General features: G+C 41.9%; 1 protein-coding gene across 2 annotated transcripts; it reads right to left on the bottom strand.

Moving 5' to 3' along the window:
• On the bottom strand, positions 1 to 23,666 carry kcng4a (potassium voltage-gated channel, subfamily G, member 4a). Of its 2 annotated transcripts, none has more exons than XM_004568219.4 (4): positions 23,121 to 23,666; positions 20,597 to 21,199; positions 19,851 to 20,492; positions 1 to 2,238 (listed from the first exon to the last, which is right to left on the bottom strand). In XM_004568219.4, exons 2-4 carry the CDS (start codon positions 20,702 to 20,704, stop codon positions 1,363 to 1,365), a joined length of 1,626 nt encoding a protein of 541 aa, XP_004568276.1. In that variant the 5' UTR covers positions 20,705 to 21,199; positions 23,121 to 23,666; the 3' UTR covers positions 1 to 1,362. The 2 variants fall into 2 exon arrangements, with proteins under 2 accessions (XP_004568276.1, XP_004568275.1); XM_004568218.4 differs by having other exon boundaries at positions 23,126 to 23,666.
• Positions 23,667 to 24,040: the final 374 nt, after the last annotated feature.

Here is a 24,040-nt window from a genome sequence, read left to right as displayed (position 1 = left end):
CCCACCCGAGGGATTAATAAAGTTCTATCTTATCTTATCTTATCTTATCTTATCTTATCTTATCTTATCTTATCTTATCTGAAAACCACAATAAAGCAAAAGAAATTGCCACTGAATTAATAGAGAAAAAAAAAGATAAATCTTATTTGAAGCAACTGGATGAAGTTGAGTTTCAGGCAGTAACCCGTTTCCCTGTGGGGGTTTTAATCCCAACTTTAATCTAGATTACATCCACATCTGTCATGTCCCTGCGTGCCTCCACAACCTTCTTGGACCCCACGGTGCTGCAGGCAACTCTTCTCAGTAAAAGAACTCTGAGAGGTCCAAAGGCCACAGCGGGATTAAACAGAGTAGATGAGGACAGATTTGTTCCAGACACGAAGATCAACAATAACCAGAGACCGCTGTCTTAAAAACAAGAGACGCTCTTCCACAGTGCTGTAATTGTGCGCATGAAAACGAGATGGTGATGTAAGAAGCGGATTGCCACAGAATTCACAGAATACTTCTCTGTCTGGCAGCGGCAGCTGTTTCTGTTTCTTCTTCTCAGAGTAAATGTTCAGCAGTAGGACTCTGATTGAGCATCCCAGATGAGCAGAGATTAGACCATCGCACCAAGGAAAAAAAATACAGACCAGAAAACGGATTTCTCTCAGATTACTAGGAGAGCTTTTATTTGGAGCGTTGCAAAGTACATTTCATGGTTTTAGTGCTCACTCTCTCTCACTCACGCTCGTCTTCATTCAAATAAAAACACCTTTTTTTCCTCCATGTCCGTTTCTTTTGTCACTGATTTAGAAACATTTGGAATAATTATGCAATTTCTTAATCGTTTACCTGGAGTTTATATTTGAGAATGGAGAAACCATTTCAGTCCAAGCATAGAAATATACACAAGAGAGATGAATCGTATCATATATGAGACAATCAGTTTGCTATAGCATGGCTTCAAGCTAGTATACAGTACGAAACACACTGAGGTCATACTGTAGGCAACAGATTAAAAAGTAATGAGAATGAAACTAAAAGTTGCAGTCAGTATTTTCACAGTGGGAGGAAAAGCAACTTTGGATTGAATATTGCATGTTTATGGACGCAGCCGTTTACTAATATTGCTGCAGAGGCTTTCTGGTCGGACAAAATCATCCGATTTAAAGGGTTGTGTGTCTCTCAGCGCAGACACTTTTACTCCTTATGAAATCCTTGAAGAGCAAAAGAAATGCGTAATGTTTGCTTAATCTCTTTTTATCCAAACAATGCAGATGCCCTCAGAGCTGTGTAGATAGTGAGGCCTTTTGGAAACAGTACTTTCATCGTATACTGCACAGTCACATCTTAGAGGTCAGTCTGTGCAAATGCAGCTCAGAAAGCTGCTGCCGGAAGGCTGTGATTATTATTTCCAGCAGCTTCGCCACCTTTCCCTAACAGAGCCAGAGATTCCAGCGAGTGCACATTATCATTGTCTAGATGCATTTTAGGTGGAGCCGAGTTCTCACCGCCTCCTTCACCTCCCGCCTCCTGTGGCTCCCCACTGGCAGCAGCAGCTGCAGCGGCAGCCACGCACTCCTCTTTGAACAATCGGTCATGCTCCATCTTGAGCTCTTGGTAGGAGCGGGAGAACATGTGGAAGATGGAAGTAGCAGGGAAGGCCATGATGAGAATGCCACTGAGGATGCTGCTCAGTGCTACCACCTGTCCCGGAATGGATCTGGGCACCATATCGCCATATCCCACTGTCGTCATGGAGATAATGGCCCACCAGTAGGAGGCGGGAATGCTGGTGAAGTCATGGGTACCTGTGAGCTCGCTCTCAGCCAAGTGCACCAGCGGGGAGAAGAGGGTGACAGCGACGCAGAGAAAAAGCAACAGAAGGCCAAACTCCCGGGTGCTGCGTCGCACCGTCAGCCCCAGCGTCTGCAGGCCGAGAGAGTGGCGAGCCAGCCTCATCACGTAGAGAATTCTCAGCGCTCGCAGGATCCTCAAAACCAGGCCTAGCTTGTCCAGGTAGCCCTTACCTCCTCCCGGCCTCTCGTGTTCCAGCTCTGGGTCTTTCTCTGTCACCACCAAGGAAACGTAGTAGGGCAGGATGGCCATAGCGTCGATGATGTTGAGCGGCCCGCGGAGAAAGTCCAGCTTGCTCTGAGCTTGAATGAACCGCAAGATGAACTCCAGGGAGAACCAGGCCACACACACCGTCTCTATGATGAACATGTTGTAGCACTTAGATGAACACTCGCCCTGAGGTGGAAGAGAAGGCAAGGCAGAGAAATCGAGGATAAGAGAAGCGAGAATTGACAGGGAGTAAGACAGATGGTGAGAAAAGCACAGGGAGAAGATTCAGAGGTCAGATAATCGTCTTTGGTATTCATTAATTAATCATAAGTTACATTCGGTCAGCATACTAAAGCCACTGCAGCTGCACTGGTGGGTTATAAAGTGATGTGATCGATCAATTATTGCATTTGGGAAGACCTCAAGGATTAATCCTCCATGGGAGTGGCGACAAAACGCAATCAAACTTGTGTGCCCTCCAACGACAGTGTCAACGAAGAGCAATGCAATAATAAAAAACTCCTCTAAAAGAATAGTGGGAGTGGGGTGTGTGTGTGTACATGACACTGCTGCTGACTGACCCTCGTTTTCACACACTTGTGCCATCACGCAGATATATTCCTCGCAGCCAGGACAGCTCTTTGTCATGTGACTTTGAATATATGTTGTTCTGAGTATTTGCTACAATGTTTCTCTTAGAAGCGCAGTTTCTTCAGGCAACACTTTGTTGTCGGTTTCTGACTGTAGTAAGTGAGAAATATGCTAAAGTATCCCCTCTGTGAAGAGGAGACTTTGCGCCCCGATGATGGGGAATCATCAGTTTTTCATAATGTTATGAGTTATTTGGTTTTTACACAGGCTGAATGTGAGACCGCATTATTAAGACAGACACTGTTTATGTCTTCTCTGTGACACTCCTTTCATCAGCCTCCCCCCCATTTCTCCCCACGTTTCCCATTGCTCACTCTCTGCTTTTATCTGCACTGTCTCATTCATTTCCCTTCTATCTCACAACTTTTTTATCCTCCTGCAAGCCTCTCCTTCATCCCTCTGCCTCCATCTCCACCTTCTCATCATTTATTCTTCTTTCCTCCTGTATCGCCCTCTTCGAACTCCCTCCCCTCTCATTCTTCATTCTGTGCTCGCCCCTCACACTGCTCTCCTTCTGCATTAAAGCCTGCATTCATTCATTCATTCATTCATTCATTCAGCGTTCCACTAAGTGAAGTTTCTCTATGCGTTGTATCCGTCATACACACATACATCTGTTTACTTCGTGTTGCATTATCACTTGTGTCCTCTCTGCCTTTTTCACTCTTTTTAATCCCACTGTGATGTTTTGCCTTTTTGCTTCATTCCTGCAGAGTGGCTCTGCATATTTTGTAATGCTGGTGCAGGAATATGTGTGCTAAGATATTGTGACTTTCAAAGATGTTCCTTTGTGCAGGTTGCATCATGCAGTGATGCTAGCAGTGATAATAGCAGCGTTTATCCAGTCTATAAAGGAGGACAGTCTCTCAGCTCTCTGGCATGAATCTTAGTTCTTCAAAGTTCAGGACAAATTTGTCTTGGTGAGACACTTTTTAGGTTTTATGCTCTACAATCTACATTTGAACAGGTCTTAATATTAACTGTTTAAATGCTTTTGAAAAGGATTAATTTTATTTGATTGTATTGTGTTAATGTTTTATATATAAGGCCTTTCATGGCAGATGTAGTTCTTTTGATCATTATTTTTAATGGACAAATATTCATTAAGTAACTTCATGTTGCTTTAGATTTACATCCAGTACGACTTGCATACTGTAGCATAATGCAGCATCAGCTTCTTTCAAGGCTTCGCTGAGTTTTATGGTGTTTACACCCAGTAAAATATTCAAACCCAAGATTCCACATCTTTCACTTGCTGCATGGAAATAAAATTAAGCCTGACCTCTTTGCTATCTTATGGTAGGAACTGACCCCCACTGTGATGAAACTGTAAGCCTAAAACAATATGTATGAGGCTTCATGTCTCCCAGGTGGCTTAAAGTCTCTATGTGACTATAAGAAGTAAAAAAAAGCTCTCTGTTAACTGAAGACATCGATTAAAATCGATCAGTCTTTTGTTTTCCAATTTTAGACTAGTAATTAAAGATTTCAGTCACTGTCTCAGTTTAGCTTTTGATATTTGCTAATTGCACCAAACGGCTTTCTAAATGTGAGGATTTCTAGGAAAGAAATGATGTAAAAGTTGCTGAACATGATTCAAAAACAGATGAATAAACTTTAGTCCCGACAATCGTGATAAACATGAACCTTTAATGGTTCCTAGAAGGAGGAGCAGGGCAGAAACACATTTAGTGTATCATTAACATCAGTGTGGTTAATATGTTAGCCAAGACATCCTAGTTTCCACATGCAGCAGGCAACATGATGGCTTACAGCTTTCTTTTGGTTTCTCAGCAAAATCACAAAAACTCTTTGTTTTATTTTGGCCTTTGAGTCGACAGCGACATCGCTCTTAAGCTGGTCATTGCATCATAATGTTTCTGAGAATTTATGATGTATTTAACATCTCATGTTAAAATGTATTCAATAAAGCTGCAGCCCGCACAGTTAAAAGTAGAACCACGATGGCTATATATGATTTCTCCAGAGGTCTGAAGGACTCATTGCTTGATATTTTTGTTGAACTAAAGGAAAAGACACACCACAGCAAATCATTACCTAAATATTAACTGAATATAAACCTTTAAATTTCTCAGTTTCAGGACATTCATCGTGTTTTTTCTGTCTGATGTCTAACTCTGTGGTCTCCCTGCATGAATCTTTAAGGCACTTTCTGTCACAGTGTAGATGTTCTGTCTGACACAAGCACCATCCTCTCCTCGCGGCTCTTTCTTTCTCAGGCCTATCGCAGCTTTGTGCTCTCGCTCTCTGCAGAATAGACCATTTGTTAGAGCTCCAAGCCTTCTACTTCTGTTTCTCTGCCTTTCAACTACAGACACAATTGTGCACACAATAACCTCCCACAATACTAACTATCTCCCTGACCTTATCTCCTCCGAATGACTCTGTGGAACTAATGCCAGCAACAGCACATTTCAGCACAGACACCATTCACCCCACAGCTGTCTCATAGGGGGTCTCGTTTTATCATCTGCATTAACACATCCCAATGTCAAATTAAGACAAAGACTGCAGTGGGGGCAACGAACACTGAGGCATTCTCATGGCAAGGACATTTAAAATGAGCAAAGAGGAAAATACATTATTATTATTATTATTAGTATTATTGCAGCTTTCCTTATATTTCGGAGATAAAAATGGTATTTCTACAGAATCCCGCAGATATGTGGGGCATAAATCAACTCGAAGTAAATGAATAAAAAGAACTCAATGACAAAATGAACAATATGTATGACGCAAAAAAATTCTACCCAAAGGTCGAGCTGATCTGAACTGAGTTGCTATTTTGCACTAGATGTGTGTTTTACAAAATAAACACATGCATGACAATATTGATCATTATATTTTGGCTGAAGTGCCCTAAAAGCAGCCCTGCACTCAGCCAGAGCTCATTATATGTGATCACATCCACACCTTACAGTTTAAGTATTAACTAAAATGTTTAATACTTATGTATGATGACGCTATTTTGAAAACGTAAAGTATGCATCTTAGGCAACTTGAGATACTACACTTGCTATGTAATACATTATTTTGGTATTACAATGTGAACACAGTGTGGAGAAAAAGGTTTCAGCTGAAAATGTCTGTGTGACCTTGACAATTGTCCTTGTTTTGAATACGGCAATAACAAGGAGAAGCCAGATGCTACAATATTAATATATATAAGCATAAAACTATCACAGCATTACAACCTATACAAGCTAAAGAGAGCAGCCCAGAACAGAGTCCGTTGGCATGGTGTTGTTGCGGACCTATGCTCCCCCAGGAGTCAACAGGAAAATTGATTGAACCTATAAAAAGTGATCCAAGCTAATGTCTGCTGACCCTTCAGCATAGCTGCTTTTCTGCATGACGGTTTTTCTGTCGTCTCTCTAAATAAACATCTGGCTTTAACTGCGTAATTTTGACGACTTGCAATGTGCTACACGGTGTTTGTGTTCATGGTTAAGCAGACGGTCAGAAACATTCAATCAGCTCGTGATGGTGTTCTTCTCGTTCTGACCCCCGCACTGGTTCATCGCCATCATACTGTTACTGTTGTGTCAGCATCAGTTGAGCTTTATATTAATGTTGGCAGCTTAGCATCTACCCTGTGCAGTCAGACAGCTACTGGCTGTGGGGTCGCTCCGTGTACCGTGGGTTTGAAGTGTAAATGTGTGTCTCTATTGTTGGACAAGAGAAAGCTTCTATATCTCTGAATTATGAATGTTTTTTTTCACGTGTGGATCAAATAAAGCTGCACATTTTCACTGTGTTCAAAAGATAATTAGGACAACTCTTCGCAACTGTCATGCTGCTACAGCAACTCAGGAATGTTTGCTTTTCTAACCACTGCATGATTATAAACTGTGGTTCATTCTCTGACTCCTTCACAGTATGTCCGTATAACTCTTCATTCCTCTTTCTTCTACATCTCTTGGGGCTCCTTCTCCCACGATGATTCTGCAGTCCTGCATATCAAGAGGTACAGTTGGAAATGGGAGCAAAAGCAAAGATTCTGCCCATCAGTCAGCTTTACTGTGCAGCAGACCTTGAACAAACTTTGCACCACTAAACACTTTTCCTCTATGCTGCTTTACTGACCTTGCCCTCACTTTGAACGCTCTAAAGAAAAGCTGAATAAAGGAGTGTGTGGATGGACAGCGAGGACAACCACAAAAGACACGCAGCTGTCCTTAACCTGGAACTGCCAACATCGAGCAATGTGTTCACTAGTCATATGGACACGCACGCATGCACACTGGGTAGAATATGCCGTGTGGACTATATGCACCCATTGAATTACAAGAATCCTTGAGATATATTGTAATAAATAAGAGCCTCAAACAGCGAGCTATTCTCTATAGAGTACGACTCCTTACACTGAGCACCTTACCACGGACATTTGTGTCAGCATAGAGTTGCACGGTTTTATCTTCATATGAAGTAGCTGTAAAGCCTTCAGAGTTATCCATCACTGATAAAGACCAAGAGATTGTTCATGCATGAAAACCCCAATAGAGAAAAATGAAAGTGAGAAGGTGGCTCGGAGAGATACGGGAGAGAAAAAAGAAGAATAGATGAAAGGAAAGTGGGTGGCTAAGTGGTGCAGAGGGAGAGAGGAGAAAGGGATTACAAGCAAAGTTGATGAGGAAAAGAAGAGGTGACATCTGAACCATGGGGACCATTTGCAACTCTGCATCTCTATTCTCTCTCTGTCTGTCTGTCCGTGCAGCACATGGACACACAAACATCCACAAATGCAGAGATGACAAATTTTAACAAAGGTTTTTGCTTGTTAGACTCTCTCTTTCATGCCTGCATGCACACAAACAGACACACACTAGTAAAGTCTGTCTGTAGCCTCCAGTTTCAGTGCAAACTGCTATAAAAGCAATTTAATGTGATGTCAGTTCCTCATCCAGTATTTTAAATTGTTTAGTGTCCCATCAAACTATAGGCACATCGGGCGCACACAGACACACACACACCTTCAGTAGACGAACATCAACTTTTATGATCACAAAAACATTTTGTGCAAGCGTTTTATTTTTTATCTGTAAGAAAATTATAAAAATGTCTCGTCAGAACGTGGAGCTGAAAAGAAAAAAGCAAACTATTGGCTGCAGTGTGCACCGGCTCACTCTGAGTGTGTGGGGGAATGCAGCGTGACACAAAGAGTGACTGCTGTTACGACACGACTGAGCTGTCTTGTGAAAAGGGAGTTGGCAAATGTCATGTATGTAACCTCAGGAAATTAAGCATCTGCTGCTTGTTTGTGTGTCACTGTCACAACTGGTTTTCTACCACATCCTACTCTGTCTACTTTTAATTGATCTTTTGGGCCGGCTGGTTTTTCTGGGGAGTTTTCCCTCACCGGTGTTATTCCACACCTGTCCACCAGGTGTCAGCTGTGTGGGCTCCTGTTACACAACCGCATAACTGTGCCAATGTGCTTCCTGCCTCCACAGCTGTCCCACATCACAAATTACTTTCTACATGCATAAGTAGAGCTGTTTTCTCAGTTACAAGGTTGTTTGCAGTGCATCTGTTAATTATGCTGAGCTTTCGTTCGTGGAATTAAGTCTTACCATTTGGCAGCCATCTTAGCATCGTAGACATGTGGGTAGTTTTTTTTTTCCTTGTATACCTTATTAATCCCCTGTGGGGAAATTACTCTCTGCATTTAACGCATTCACTCAGTGAAGCAGTGGGCAGCCACCGATCCAGCATCAGGGGAGCTGTGTAGGGACGGTACCTTGCTAAGGGTTGCCTCAGGGTAGTCGTTCGATGGATTTGAACCCCCGACCTTCCGATTATGGGGCAAACACTCTACCTGCTGATATGAGTTATGCACACATGTGCAGTTTCACAATATTGTGGCTTCATTAGCATGCGCAAATATGATCATCATATCTGTAGGTCTGGTAAATCCTATCAAACACTCACCAAAAATCATGTTCTAGATAAGGTCAAGCAAAAAGAACCTTTACCTACAGTTATGGGAAAAAAGAAAGAATTCAAAGGGCTCTGTGCAGTCCTGTGACAGCTAAGGGGAAGTAGCAGTCAGGTGCTGCTGATCAAATGCCCTTGGTTAATTAATCATCAGTGCGTGTAAACACCTTTATGAAAACTACATGTTGGCAATAAATGTGTCTCAACAAAATGTCATTCAAGGTCAGAGTGTGCAAAAAAATAATAAAAACCCAAGAGCCACATCTCAGACTCTACAGGCCCAGTTAGCATGCTAAAAGTTAACATTCGCGACAGTGCAATTAGAAAAAGAATGAACAAGTACTGCTTGTTTGGAAGGGTTGTCAGGAGAAGGCTTCTCCTCTCTAAAGACAATATATAGAACTATAGCAGAGGTTCCATCTGATCAAACCACAGAGATGTTCTTTACACAGACGGGAACTAAGTGGAGATATTTGGCCATAAAGCACAAACACTGTGCTGCACGTTTAAGACCAACTTCCTTTTGCTTACAGTTGTAGGCTGTGCTATGTCCTGTTATTTACAAACCATTTAAAATACTGTTGTAAAGAAGGTGATACCAAGTTGCCAAATCACTTTAAAACCGAATTATTGAAAACTCAAATGAAGCAAAATCACTCAGGGGAAAGAAATTTGAAGCATTTAAGGTCATTATTGTGTTTTTGTATTTGGGAAAATAAGCTTCTATTCACAAGATTTAAAGTCATATTTGAGACTCTGCTAATAAATAGATTTTTAGCTTTTTATATTGAAATGATCTGTGAAAATTACTAAATATTTTCAGACTAATTTTCTAGCTCAATAGTTTGAAAGCTCAACACACTGCAGCTGAAGAAAAGCTGACAAATTCTTTTAAACAGACAAAACACAAGCAAATATTTTGCATTTTCATTAATCAGCTTTTGCTGCATTTAGACAAAAGCAGGCAAATTCAGAAGAAAATGCACCGGACAAAAATTTAAAATAGAAAGCAAAGATGGAGGCGGGCTCATGGCAGATATTAGATATTTGGAACATATGAAACGGGGAAAATACTCTTTCTCTAATTACCACTTTAATCTTTGAATAGTCAGCTTATTTTTTTATGCAGCTTGCTCTTATATTTGTATTACCAGATCACACTCAGGGACTCTGTGCATCTTTACCTGTTGCTATAAGTATGTATACAGTTTACAGAGATTCATATGATGCAACTCTCAAATGCATTTTAACTTGTAGATGTCAAAATATTAATTTATAGGAGGAAGTTCATGTCCAGTATGTTCTATATTTGTTCTCATTCACCTTTTGAGCACAGCACGAATGTGAAGGCTACTTGACATTTATGGAAGTGTGTGTGATGCATCTTTGTTGCATGTCTTTCATTTCTTTTTAAAGGTCATCACAAAAGCATCAAGTGATTTTAAAATTCATAAACTGGCAACATCGGGTGAGACACTTTGAATTAAAAAGCAGAATTTGAATTTAAAATGTGTTACAGGAGACAAAGGTTGAGGAATGGCTCCCGTGCTTTGCTGTACTTATCTATGCTGTGCGATCCCACTCTGGCATGGACAGGATAAACACCTCATGCTTTGCTGTTCTCTCAATAATCCCACTTGGCAGCCATGCGGCACATCCGACGGAGGGAATGCAGCTCATAAGCAGATAGGCCGTAACAGGCGTGGAATCTGCTTGGAACTGATACGTTCAGAGTACATACATGCCCGGGGAAACAAACAAGGAAATGCATATGCATGCTAACTCAAAGTGTTGCTACAATTATTCCAGCTGCAGTGGAATCTGATTATTAGCATGTACTGTAACTGCAGACCTTCTTGTGGTCTGAAGGTCTGCAAGTTTAGAAAAGATCTAATGTCTGCCATTTTAAAAGGACAGTGCGTGTACACAAACCGCCGACTTAGCCACCTCTTTTTCCTACTTCTCCGGCCTCTATTTCATTCCCTCTAATCTGCAGCCACCTGCTTCTCTAAAGTCTTACTTAGTTACTTAAGTATAGTAACCCTGAGTAACTGGCAGACTCGCATCCTGCTGAGGCAACCAACTTTACACACCAGCACCTATTTATGCTCTCTTTGTGTGAATTTAATGAAGGGGGGGAATCATCACACACAAAGCACGCATGCTTAATTTTGTGCCTCTGTTGTTAAACACACAAACAAGCTTATGACTGATGACAGTGCTTTGTCTTCTGAATTTGGCCAATGACAGAGAGAGTACACACACACACACGTGTGCACACACATGCACACTAGCCTTCGTGTTAATTCTGTGCATCTATTACATTATGTTTCACATCTCAGGTGTGCAAGTAAATCATCTTAAGCTAAATTACATGCAGGGGGAGCCTTTAGTTACATTATGCTCACACAAAACTTATCAGATCGCTGTCACTGCTGCTCTGAGCTGCAGGGGGAATTCATTCATGCTTCCGAGTCCAGATAGTCAAAAATGTTGGTCTCCAAATCACAACTCCCCCCTCACAGACAAAAAATGTCTTTGTTGATTCACATAATGGAATTTAGCACAGAAGCAGGAGGCCAGTAATTCTTCTGAGATGTAATCACAGCCAATACTGGTTTTCAGTGAAGCTGGACATAAAATGCCAGATAAGGATCCAGACTCAGGCAAAAGCGTGTTTTTGGTTTCAGACGCTTGGATCTCTGACAACCAGTAAATGTTATACTCTTTCCTGGCCAATCGTTTCTTATTTCTATTGTTTTATTTACTATATTATATGTAAACCTGTCTCATAGATTACATGAGATGCTACCTGTTCCATAGCAGGTCAGCGCTACAATATGTACCCATTCATATCACAACACACCGGTCCACTGTGTCCATTTCACAGATGCAGACGTTGCAGTAAGTTTCGGTAATCTGCAGTATCAAGCCAACATGAAAATAATCATGCATTAAATAGACATTATACATATTAGCCACCTAGCTTACTCGATTCTAACGATTAAGGATCCTGGAATTAAAACACTAACTTTAAGTATATCATCTCCCCCTGCTGGTAATGCAATTTCTGCATGCGTGTCCATTTCAGATTTGGAGAGGCAAAGCGTGAAAAGGACACGGTGGACTCGCGTGTCTATTACACGTTTTGCTGTGATACTGGGTTGACCCATCACCTGTCAAACATGAGATGCCATTCTTAAAGGCAGCTATGTGATCGTATTGTTAATGAATGATCTTCAGTGCTGCCCATAATTTAGATGTGGAAGGATTACTGACAGTAATTGCTTTTAGGTTATTATTCCATCACTGAGGCTCTGTTGAAGATGACATGAATAGAAGGTCATTTAATGGACTCCAAGAGTGATTACACACCATTACATAAACTAACTTTATCTTAATGACCTTAGAGTTCAGCATATCAAATGCAACATGCTACGCTATTAAGAATTGATGTCTAAAAATAGATTTTTGACTGTGCTGCAAATGCACAGTCAGTGTCAAGGACGTGTGCTTCGTATGACGCTCACCGGCGGGCGGGGAGGGGTGGGGGGGCTAAAAATGCTAGCAAAATAATATGAAATGAGTTAGGTTTGCTGTGCCGAGAATGTGTGCGCACACATGTGTGTCTCCTCTTTCTTATTTACCACTTTGTCTGAGACAGCCTCTAAATACTGAACAGCTCCTTTGAGAAAACAGAAATTGGAATGCAGATGTTTTAATATTTACCACTCGTCTCTTACTCCTCTATTACCTTCTTCTCTCAAATACATAAAGTGATACTTTATCTTCCTTCAGACATCACAAGACTCATTATGTCAGTTTTGTATCTCCTAATAAAATAAGAAATCCTTCTCGTCCGCAATCAACAGCCCAGCTCTGTAACTCAGTGGGACTATTGACCAGTCTCTGTTTGAGAAGATGTGGATGAATCAGAACGCTCAGTGTGGCGCTTGAGCCACGTAGTCTGTCCCTCAGTCTCAAGATATTTGTGATTGATGTCCTGGGACGTAACTATTGAACAGCAAATCCCACTCCAATTTATGGCATTAAGAACATAAAATGACTCCCCAGGCCAGAAAGCATCTGAATTAGGCAAAGGAGAGCAGATCTGTCGAGGCTGTCTGAAAATGCTCCATCAAACAGACTTAATTCCAAGCACCACTTAATGACAGGAACGTATTTCTGTGATAGACGGATGAAAATGAATACAGACAGGTTTTACTTTGAAAGCACAAATAAAGTGCGTCTTTGTTTCATTTGTGACATTTGAGCAATAACATGTAATTTCAAGAAGGTTATCGATATATACTGAGACCTGCTGCTCTTTCTGAGTGTTGCTACCATAGATTTGACTCAAGAAGATTACTGGTGTCTAAAAACGTTTTCATGAATAAGCAAGCGTCAAAAATAACGAGCGATTCACTGAGATCGTCGTGTCTTTTAGCTCAATATGTGACACTGATGGAAGAAAGTGCTTCCACTCCAGAGGGATTACATTAGGGGGCCACAACCAGAACGTGAAGGTTAATCCAAAACAGTAAAAGTAAAGACACAAGCAAGAAGTAAAGGCAACATCACAGCATCCTGTAGCTGCGAGCCATAAGGTACAGATGAGTTTTGTTACTTTGTTATTTATTAGAATAAATAACACCAAAAATATCACCTAAAAAATAACGTGAATCGAGTTTTTTCTCAATCTACACTTGATTATAATCTCAAACAGGATTACCTGAGAGTGATAATCAGAGGAAATGATTATTTTGTCCTTTCAGCCTCTCGACAGCAGCGACAGATCTTTTGTGAATAGCTAGTTAGTGAGATGATGCTACAACTTTTTAGTTCTGTCAACGTTTGAGCAAGAGCACTGCATCAAACATCCCATGAACTTTATTTAACTAAATCTATACTATAGTTTGAAATACTTTCTGTAAATAAACACTGGTATCCATCTGTGCGTACAGTAAGTTCATTTGGAGAGCCATTAGCAGTTTGGTAGCCCAGTCTCACTTTAAAGAGTCACTGACAGTTCACTTCAACTCATTGCATTTATATTGCACTAAACCATTACAACAGTGACCTCTAGATGCTTTACATCGTTAGGTAAAGACTCTACAACAATACAGAGAAAACCCAACCATCAGATGTCCCCTATGAGCAAACACCTGGTGACAGTGGGGAAGAAAAACACAGTTTTAACAGGAAGAAACCTCCAGCAGAACCAGGTGAGCCAGAGATTAACAGTAACAAATGATTAAATGCAAAAATACAAATAAATAAACATGAAGAGATCAAAAGTAGGTAAGTGCAGAAGAAATGCTCAGTGAATCTTGGGAACCCCCCAAACTTAGGCCTATAGCAGCATAACTAAGGGAGGGTTCAGAGTCACCTGCTTCAGCCCTAACTGTAACCTTTCTCAAAACGTTTTCAGTTTTAATAGTAAAAGTTTGGGGTCTGTCTCTCCAAGCCAAAATGAGAGCTGGTTCCACAGAAGAGGGGCCTGAAAACTCTGCCTCTCATTCTACTTTTAATATCCCAGGAACCACAGTTATGTTACTATAAGTGATCTCAGGAACACTATTACATGCTTAGTCTAATAACAGCCCTGAAATAGTATGGATCTTGGGTACTATTAGGTAGGTACAGGAGCCTTTGATGTATTAAACAAATCACTTTCATTTCAACTTACTATAAGGTATTTCACACACAAGCATCTTTAGACTTTAATGGGCCAAGAAAAGAAATGGGTCAAAGAAAATGTATTATAATCCAGGACCACTTACTAATATAGATATTAGGTGGCTGACTAATCACTAATCATATATTGATAGTAATTTTTTTAATCTTTGAATGATCATCTTCATATGAATCCTTTTGATTTTCTTTGTTAAAGACTTTAAAAAAACGTGTTAATTGTGTAATGTGCACAAGTTATATAACAGAGAAAGACCTAGTTTGGTATTAATGTTATAACACTTCTTGTTACTCCTTGGCAAAATATGCAAAATTATAAAATTCTGAAACTGACAAAAAGATATTTCATTTAAATTTGGATGATCTGCCCTTCAAAGAGTCTCCTTGGGGAAGGGCGATCGTGGCTCAAGAGTTGGGAGGTCGCCTTGTAGTCGGAAGGTTGTCGGTTCGAGCTCCGGCTTGGACAGTCTTGGTCGTTGTGTCCATGAGCAAGACACTTCACCTGTTGCCTACTGGTGGTGGTCAGAGGGCCCAGTGGCGCCAGTGTCCGGCAGCCTCACCTCTGTCAGTGCGCCCCAGAGCAGCTGTGGCTACAATGTAGCTGCCATCACCAGTGTGTGGATGACTGGATGTGTAAAGCGCTTTGGGGTCCTTAGGGACTAGTAAAGCGCTATATAAATACAGGCCATTTACCATAACTTTGCAACTCTTATGGTGCAAATGCTATTTTTAGATCGCTCCATGTTCGGGTACAAGCACTTGTGCATTTATGACAGGCTTGGATCTCCTCTGATGTGTTACAGCACTGACCCTTTGGGAGAGGAGAAAGTCATAAGGACTCAGATCTGGTAATTAGGGTTTGAGGAGTGGCCACAAGAGCAGTCATCACAGTTCAGGCTGTTTCTCTGTCTCTCTGTGCAAGTTTAAGGTCCACGGTGACTTTGCGAACACACAAGAGCAAGCTCACAAGGTCGAAAGGAAGACCTCCACAGAGCAATCAAAAAATACCAGCTGCACGGGGAGCAGTGCTTCAAATCACACCTTGCCTTTATGTACCTACAATAAGTGTTGGGGAGTAACAGAATACATGTACCGCCGTTACGTATTTAAAATACAAAATATGAGTAACTGTATTCCGTTACAGTTACCGTTTAAAAAGGTGGTATTCAGAATACAGTTACTTTGTTGAAATAAACGGATTACACGGCGGTATTTTCCTGTTTCATATTGTCGCGGGTCAGGACTGTTTGGGTTTTGTTTATTCTGTTGTTCCAGGCGGCAGCGTTACGGTTGCCATGGTTACAGGGTAACGCTCTCTTTGTGTGTTTCCTGGTGAGCGAGCGCCTTTTTGTTGTTTTTGTTGTGCTAAGCTAACAGGCAGAATGCTACAGGCATAGCCCTAAAGCATGTAGCCTGATGGGCAGTGTAGTCCGTGCTGCAGGGGGAATGGACTGCCATACACGTTATGGGTCTGTGAGCGCGAGGAGGGAGAAGAAGGAGAGTGGAAAAGCTGTCACCGAGCAGAAACGGGAGCTGGAAGCATGTAAATATAATAATAACCACTTCAGCCAAGAAGAGTGCCTGACGAGCCCAGCTGTAAGTAAGCTATTAAGACTCGACTGTACACCGTGTTCATGTTTTCCTCCGAAACAATAAGTTCCATTGAAGCAGCCTTTCAACGCCTCTCTCTGTCTAAAACTTGACCCAGACAACAAAGTAAAGCTAGTTTTCGGCTACGAGCCCGACACAAACTCTACGTATTAGTCAGGGGTCCCTTTACTACGGTTCGGCGCCGCGGACCTTCAGTAATCGTAATAAATCACACAGCAATAGGACATTCATGTAGTTGTAAACAGCATGATAATATATTAAGTAATCCAAAGTATTCAGAATACGTTACTCTCATTGAGTAACGTAACAGAATACGTTACAAAATAAATTTTGGGGCATGTAATCTGTAATCTGTAGTGGAATACATTTTAAAACTAATCTTCCCAACACTGCCTACAATATGTTCTTTGATAAAAGATCAATTTATTATCTTTAGTCCAAAAGCTGCTGTTGGCATCATTTGTATACGAGGCATGAAGCTCAACTCTTGTTCGGTGTTTTTCGACATGATCAAAGATGCATTGTTGAATCATATGAAGGTTTCTTGCATCCACTTGCGTTTTTGTGCTTTCTGTCAAAGTGTCACAATTACAAACATCCTGCAGAAATGACATTGATTTCAGAATCACATTGAAAGTTTTTACATAATACAAAGCAGAGATACATGCACACCCACAGCAGGAGACAGAAGGATGAAAGAGTGGTTATCAGTGGGACTGGAGCTGAGCTGTTAGCTCCTAGTGGTATACTGCTTGATAGACGAGATCAGCTGAGGACAGAGAGAAACACATTACACGGACAAAGGGGAGCAATCAGAGGAGAAAAATTAAGTAATGTTTCTTGCCGGGTTTTTTCTACCAGAAACTTCCTCTCTTATCTCCCTAAAGCACATTCTTTCTCTGTCTCTCCTTTTCTCCTTCACTCTATTCAGCCACCTAGTCCACAATCCATCTTTACTTTACGCTATCTCTCCTTCACATGCCTTAGCCAAACAGAAACAGGCAGAGAAGGTGGATGAATTATGAGTGGACGAGGGAATTTCAGCCCACTCCGGCACATAACAGAACAGAGAGACAAACGGCAGGACTACGTGAATTAAAGATGACAGGAACCCTGCCGCTGCTTGCTAGCTGGACGCTGCAGATGGAGTTCAATGCAGCTGAATAGTCTGAACCTCCGGAGCATGCAGAGGGAAAAACATGAAAGCGGCAGATGGATTTGTTTACTTGTAGATGGAACTGCCATCCTCTTTCTAGGAATGAGCGCAGACATGCAAACACATGCCTGAGTGAACGCATACACCTAAATGTCCTTACGTCCCACAACATCCTCCCAAAGGTGTGAGATGTCAGACACAATCATACAAATCTCAGATGACCTGATAACCCACACTGCTGCCTCAGGGCATCGAGACAAACACTCCTAGTTACACTAACTCCTAGAAAGAGTTTCACAAAACTTTGCACTGGCTGGAAACACTGTTACACCAGGAATCAATACGGCGTGGTAATTGCAAGTGCGTGTGTACGAGGGAAGGCTGCGTGCAGCCTTTCAATGTCTGCGTCAGTGCAGCTGTGCTTACCTGAGGTGAATATCAAGCAGGAAAACTTCATTTACCATTTACATAAAAATGCTACTGTAATACTACACATCAGAAATGTTATGCTATTCAATCTCTGCTTGCTTTTAAATCCTGCTGCATTTCTCATTCGTTTCTGCTGGACCTTTCACTGTCATCACTGCATAGAAAATAAAGCTACAGCAGCAACTGAAGCCACTGCATATTTCCACTTAGGACAATAGTAATAGGTTTGATCTATCACATGCTCTAAAAGGTCCATATCGAATGCATAGCAGCAGACCAGGAGACTCGATCCACTCCCGAGCCAAAGCTCTTGTCCATCTGTGTTCCTATGACTCTCACTAACTACTGGACTCCTCTTGGCAGGACTCTCAAAATCCTCTCTTCAGCCTTTACAACTCATCAAGTATTCTGCTGTCAGCCTTCTCCAGTAACACCACCCCCTCCCTGCACTCGATCTTTTGGCTGCCTGTGACTGCTCGTATCAAAATCAATACAGAGATGCTGCTGTACACTTCTTGAGGAGTTTCCATTGAACAGGTGTGTCAACTTACATACATACGTACATATGTACTGTCTTGAGCCTGATACTCGGTTAAAGTTGCTTTATTGTACACCTGAACCTGATATGCAGGGATTATTTTGAACTGTAATTGGACTGGTACTCATGTAGTGCCATAGTGGAGCTTTCTATTACAAGTCTCATTCACCCAGTCACACATACATCCATGCAGAACTTTGCCTAAGAACTTTCTAACACAGGGGGCAACTCTGATTTCACCAACTTGCCCAAGGATACTTTGGATGTGGGCTGGAAGAGCCAGAGATCGATGCACTGTCCTTCTAATTGGTAGGCAACCTGCCCTACCACCTGAGCCACAGCTGCCCAGTTGTGAATTGTACTGAGCTGCTCTAGAATAAGAATGTGGAGCTGGGAACGAGCCTGACAGGTCTACTTCAAGGACACCCGGCGTATGAAAAATGATCAAGTCCTGAATGGGGGACATGCTGCTGTCAGACGTTAGTCATGAGCCAACATGAGACAAAAGAGTAAATGTGTGCATAATTCAGAGAGCGCTGTATCAGTTTCAGTGGATGGGCTATTCTGTGTGCAGTGGTAGTGCATATATGTGTTTTTTACAGCGTGTCTGTTGATGCACGCGTGTGTGAGTCCGTCTACGTTGTCACATACAGTACGCTCATTTCATTATTCAGATACTGGACAGGCCTCAGTGAGCAGCTCCGGCTTAATTATTCTGTGCTGCTACGGGTAGACAGATCACACACCGACACTGCAGCGTCCCCCCAGAATATTGAGGAGGATAAGATGACAGCGAGTTTTATAGTTTAGAATTTTCACTTTTGCAACATCAGCATTTGTCTAAGATGTTCTCACTCTTGTTTTTTGTTGTCCTTCAATCCAGAGTGGAGTGATATAAAAACAGTTAAAAGCAATTATTCATAAACATGCAATTATGTGTGCACAGACCCCGACTTGCAAAGGGCCAGCGTATAGCCTGGGTTTGGGGATCATCTGGACTTTATAATGGAATCTATCACCACCACTAATCTCCACACCTGAGCTGCAGCAATGGCAAAATGTTTATTAACCAAATATCTCCATTAAACACATTTAATGTTAGTTTCCAGGAAATAAAGGAAGTGCTAGTGATTATGTCTTGATGAGCCTTCATTCTAAGCAGTCACGATCACTCACATGATAAATCGCTTTAGGACTCTCTCTACAAAATTGTCATTTATGGCTCTTTTGTACTAATCTGACTTGGTTTCTGAATCTTCTGCTGCTAATAGCTACGCTTGCAGCAGGCCAACACACGCTTGGTCACCAGTGTTGATTTCACTGGCCAGTCATTTTCCTCAACGACCAAAAATAACAGGATGAAATGTACTGACCCTTTTGTGAGTGAATAAAAATGAGATGAAAATATTCTGGAGAGACGAGATCCAATCAGAACTAATTAAGTTCTGCAGGAGACAGGAACTAGCATCCATGCTCCCTGTCTCACGACAACGTGATAAAATATCAATGCATGGGAGGAAGAGTGGAAATATGGGCACATTTCACATTCAATGTCAAGGAAAAACACAAGAAACCTTTACACTTTCCATTTTTGTCAGCTGATTCAACTTTAGATCTGGTGTACTGTACTCTTACCATATTTAGTTGACTAAAACTACACTAAAACTAAAAGAATTTAGATGCCTACATCATGACTAAAACCCAAAGACTATGACTGAACCTAAATCAAAATGGTCACAATCAGCACTGTTGGCCACTCACCCTGTCCTCTTCCTCTCTGAGGTCTGGCATCGTGCTGATACATAAACTGACAACAGTCACGGCAACCATGATCACCGACAGGCAGGCAAAGATCTTCCCAGGTAAGCCTGACTGTGGGTTTTCTACCATATCTCTTAGCCAGTTCATCACTTTTCTGTATTGTGTTTCCTCCACTGTCTCCCGCTGCATGGCGTTTTTCTGCCTGCGCTCCTGCCGACGCCTCTCTTTCTCGTGCACTTCCTCGATGCGCGTGTACATCTTCCTCTTGCAGCAGCGCTCCATGTACGCCATCTCCACGCCCCAGTAGGTCAGCTCATCGTGCAGGGAGAGGATGCACATCTCTCGTAGCAGTCGGAGTTTCCCTGCAGCCAAGAAGTTGAGGATAACCCTAAAGGCGGATGGTGAGCGGTCGAAGAAGAACTCCTTGCGGGCTTCATCGTAGTCGTCACAGATGCTGGCGATGTCCTCAGGTGACCTGCAGCCACAGAGGCGGCCAAGTCGTGTGAGGGGAAATTGCTCCAGTGTGCTCCAGGGGAAGGTGTAGCGGTTTCCCCCGACATTGATCACTGCCAAGGAAGCATGGTCGATGGACAAGAGGTCCTCTGGCCGACGGATGAACTGAGCTCTTTGGTAGTACACACCCTATAGCACGAAGAATGAAACGGTGATCATTGTTATACGATTTGAGAACTTGTTTAATATAAATCTTCCCTAACCATTAAATTTACCAGCAATCGTGTTCATACCTTGATAGTCTCAGTCTCTGGGATCTCAGTGAATATGTGGTCGAGACTGCTGTCATCACTGACGGACAGATTGCTGAAGTCATGGTTGGCATTGCTGATGATGGGCATGGCAGCATTCACAGAGCACTGTGCTTCGATTGGAGAGTGGACAGCTCAGACCAGATAGCAAATACAGAGAGAGTCTGCAGACAGTGCCCTCTGAAACTTTTCAGTCTCAATAAACATCAGTTTTTCTGATTTACAGATCTGAAAAAGTTTTCCTGCTACCGTAGGAAAACAGAAGAAAGAAAAGGTGCAGTGCTGTTTTCCTTTTTTTGGTCCCCAACCAACAGAGCGTCATGAGGTAAGAGGTCCACAGCAGACTGAGTCTGTGTACCAGACTTCAACATCAAATCAGTGGGTAATCCTGTTCTGAAGCCAGTCTAGCAAAGGCAAGCCTGAATAAGAGGACTGATCACTGGCTGATAGCTGCAGAGAATGAGCTGCATGAGGTAAGGAGCCAAATTTGCAGTGCTGGGGTGTTTGGGGAACTGAGGAAGATCCTCTGTGTCACCACAACAGGATTAGGGAGGGTCTAAACCCGTGGTGGCATCATGCAGGCAACTGAAAGAGAGACAGAGAGAGAACTGTTAGAACGAAGCAAGGATGGACTGAGATTAAGGCATATACGACAACACAGAGCAAGAATAGGAAAGACTGAGGACAGACCCAAGACTGAGAAACCTAAAGGAGACTGCAGTGCTAGAAGCTCCTCCCTCCTCTTTCACTTCTTTTCAATGAGAAAGAAGACAGTCACACTTGCTGTACTGCTATAAATGGCCCGTTGCTGAATGCATAGGCGAGGAATTTTTTGCTCATGTTCACATTGAGAGAAAAATGATCTGTTAAAAATGAAAGACTAACAGAAGAAAAGAACGTTCAGGTTCACGGTATGATTCACACTCAGAGTACGTTACTGGCCGTGTGCTTCAGTGTCTGTTGCACAGCGCAAGGTCCAAAATGTTTGCCGTTGGCAAAACAACTTCCCTGAAACTTACTGGCACTGTTAGCTGTTAAAGTTGCCCAGAATGGTGAGTTGTGTCAGAGCTTTAAAGAGTTATAGTTAATACTCTGATTTCAATGTGAGCCCTCTTATTGTGTTATTTGACATTTAATTGAATTCAACAAACACTCAGATAATCCTCTGTAGTTTGTTTTTGTATCCTGTTACTAACAATACAGCTGCCTTATATTTGGCTGTCCTCCACTTTTCTCTTGGCAGCTTTTGGTGTGAATAAAATGCTACAGTGACATTTCTTCAAATGTCCCAACAGTTTAGATAATCCTAATTTAAATTTCACAGTTTTCTACCCAGGACCACCAACACTAACACTGCAGTATTGTCATTGTTCTGCTTAGTATTCATGTAAAGTACATACAGGCTTATTGAATGCGTGAATGACACTTGGACGAACCGGATCGTACCCAAGTGCTTCGGTGCTTCAGATGCAGGAGGATAAGATCCTGTTATTGAGGGACCAATAAATCAGTTCTGTCAAGGTGCTGGTATTTCATTTCCACCGCACAGGAAGAGGAGAGAATGATAAACTGTAGTTAACTGATCTGTAGTCCTAATGGAAGTTCCCTCTTTTTTCCTACTGTAAAGTTAATTGAAGGAAGCGCTTACACTGTTACTATCAGCTAATTTTGGTGCAACAATAGACACAAATCCAATAGGTTAGATGGTCAGTCAGTTAAAATGAAATTCCTATTGTTGTGCATTTTCTTTAGAATTCAGTAAGCGGAGTTTTATTGAACATTGTGACATTTAGGAATCCTCCAATTAACTTATGAAACTGACTAAAAGTTAAAGTTGTATTAAAATGAGAATACGTACAATTCTGTTTTGTTTTTTAGATTCTTGACTCTGGGAGTTTTCTATTAAGTGGCTGTGCTGCATGCAGCATTCATTCAGGGAGCTTATGTTATTATATTCATAGTCAGTCAACAGTGACTGCGTTTGTCAGGAGCTGCTGGAGAGGCAGGGATGCTTTATGTTCAGCAGGAAAATCTCTCTCTCTGTCTCTCTCTCCCCAACTTGCAAAAGCACACACTGGGAAACATTTTTACGCCCTTATCTCGAATAGATATCCAATTAAACTCGGTTAAATCTGTCGCGTAATTACGATCATATAACCAACTCTCGTTTGGAGGATTTTTGCAGAAAAGAAAATAATAATAATAATAATAATAATAATAATAATAATAATAATAATAATAATAATAATAATACGACCCCGAAAGTCAAATGTGGTTTGAAGGACATTTTAAAGACCGTAATCTTACAATTGATTCGAAACAACTTCATATTTTGGATACACTTAGTTCCAAATAAAACTCTCAAACACAAAGTGTGATCATTTGTCCTCCTCTGTGTTACAGTGTTAGCGAGATAAAAAGAGACTTGTATTTCATTACAACTTCAGACAAATATAAAAACTACAAACAAAACCCCTGCAGACGTCGATACAACTTATGAGCACACCTTACCGTCCTCAGCCCCGCGCTCATTTCAGACGGCCGGATCGATTTTGAGTAAAATCCCTCAATGTCGCCTCTCAATTCCTCCGATCATTCAACGCCACGTCAGGGAGTCAGCGGTCATCACCAGCCACCACATGTCACAATCACAGGGACGCCTTTCCGGCGTCATCCACTCCGATGGAAGGCGCGCAGACAGTCTGAACATACCGTTGATGGGAAGCGAGTAAAGGTTTGGAGCACTGAAAGTGTCCCGTTACAGCTCACGGAGCGGTGCTGCAGGAGGAGGAGGAGGAGGAGGAGGAAGAGCACGGGAGGAGGGAGTCGGCGCTGTGGTGCGCAACAGAGAAGACCGTGGATAGCTTACCCAAGTTCAAGTGTGCGTAAAGGTGACAGCAGGTACACAAGTGACCGGGAAAAGGCGACTGTGTGCAAGTTCCAGAATACACAAAGGGGGCATTTCAGCAGAAATGCGGGCATCGGGTGGCTTTTGTTGTCCGCTACCTTTTACACAGTGTGTAATTCAAGGACACTGAGGAGATGCTATCCTCCATGTTTCCTACCCTGACCGCTTCACGCGCAACAGGGGGCGCGGTTCTCCCCGGAATTACCTTCACCAACACATCTGAACTCGAGCTCCAATTCAGACTCAAATTTTGCAGTCAGCTTGTGTTTTATGTGTAAATAAGACCAAACTAGTGGCTTTAAAGAAAACACAGCAAGACAGAAAATTTCACGTTACCTGATTTATCAAAAAACACAAACATCTCTGTGCTGTTCTGATGAGGTGAGCCTGTTTGCTGCAAATTGGACGGTCGACGAAGAAGGTGCTGTCAGAATGAAATTGATTTTTTATAAATATTTTACTTGAACTAATCTTATAATTCAATAACTGATGGTCTTATTGCTTCCTATAGTTTACTG

This window comes from Maylandia zebra, linkage group LG7 (assembly GCF_041146795.1).
Source record: "Maylandia zebra isolate NMK-2024a linkage group LG7, Mzebra_GT3a, whole genome shotgun sequence".
Lineage (NCBI taxonomy): Eukaryota > Metazoa > Chordata > Actinopteri > Cichliformes > Cichlidae > Maylandia > Maylandia zebra.
This window is presented reverse-complemented; position numbering and strand designations above follow the sequence as displayed.

Excerpts from the sequence above, each read along its gene's own strand:
- kcng4a (XM_004568219.4), bottom strand. The coding sequence starts at position 20,704 with ATGCCCATCATCAGCAATGCCAACCATGACTTCAGCAATCTGTCCGTC. Across the intron at positions 20,493-20,596 it reads CAGAGACTGAGACTATCAAG|GGTGTGTACTACCAAAGAGC; the intron begins GTATGAACACGA and ends TTCGTGCTATAG. Across the intron at positions 2,239-19,850 it reads TCAGAGAGGAAGAGGACAGG|GGCGAGTGTTCATCTAAGTG; the intron begins GTGAGTGGCCAA and ends CTTCCACCTCAG.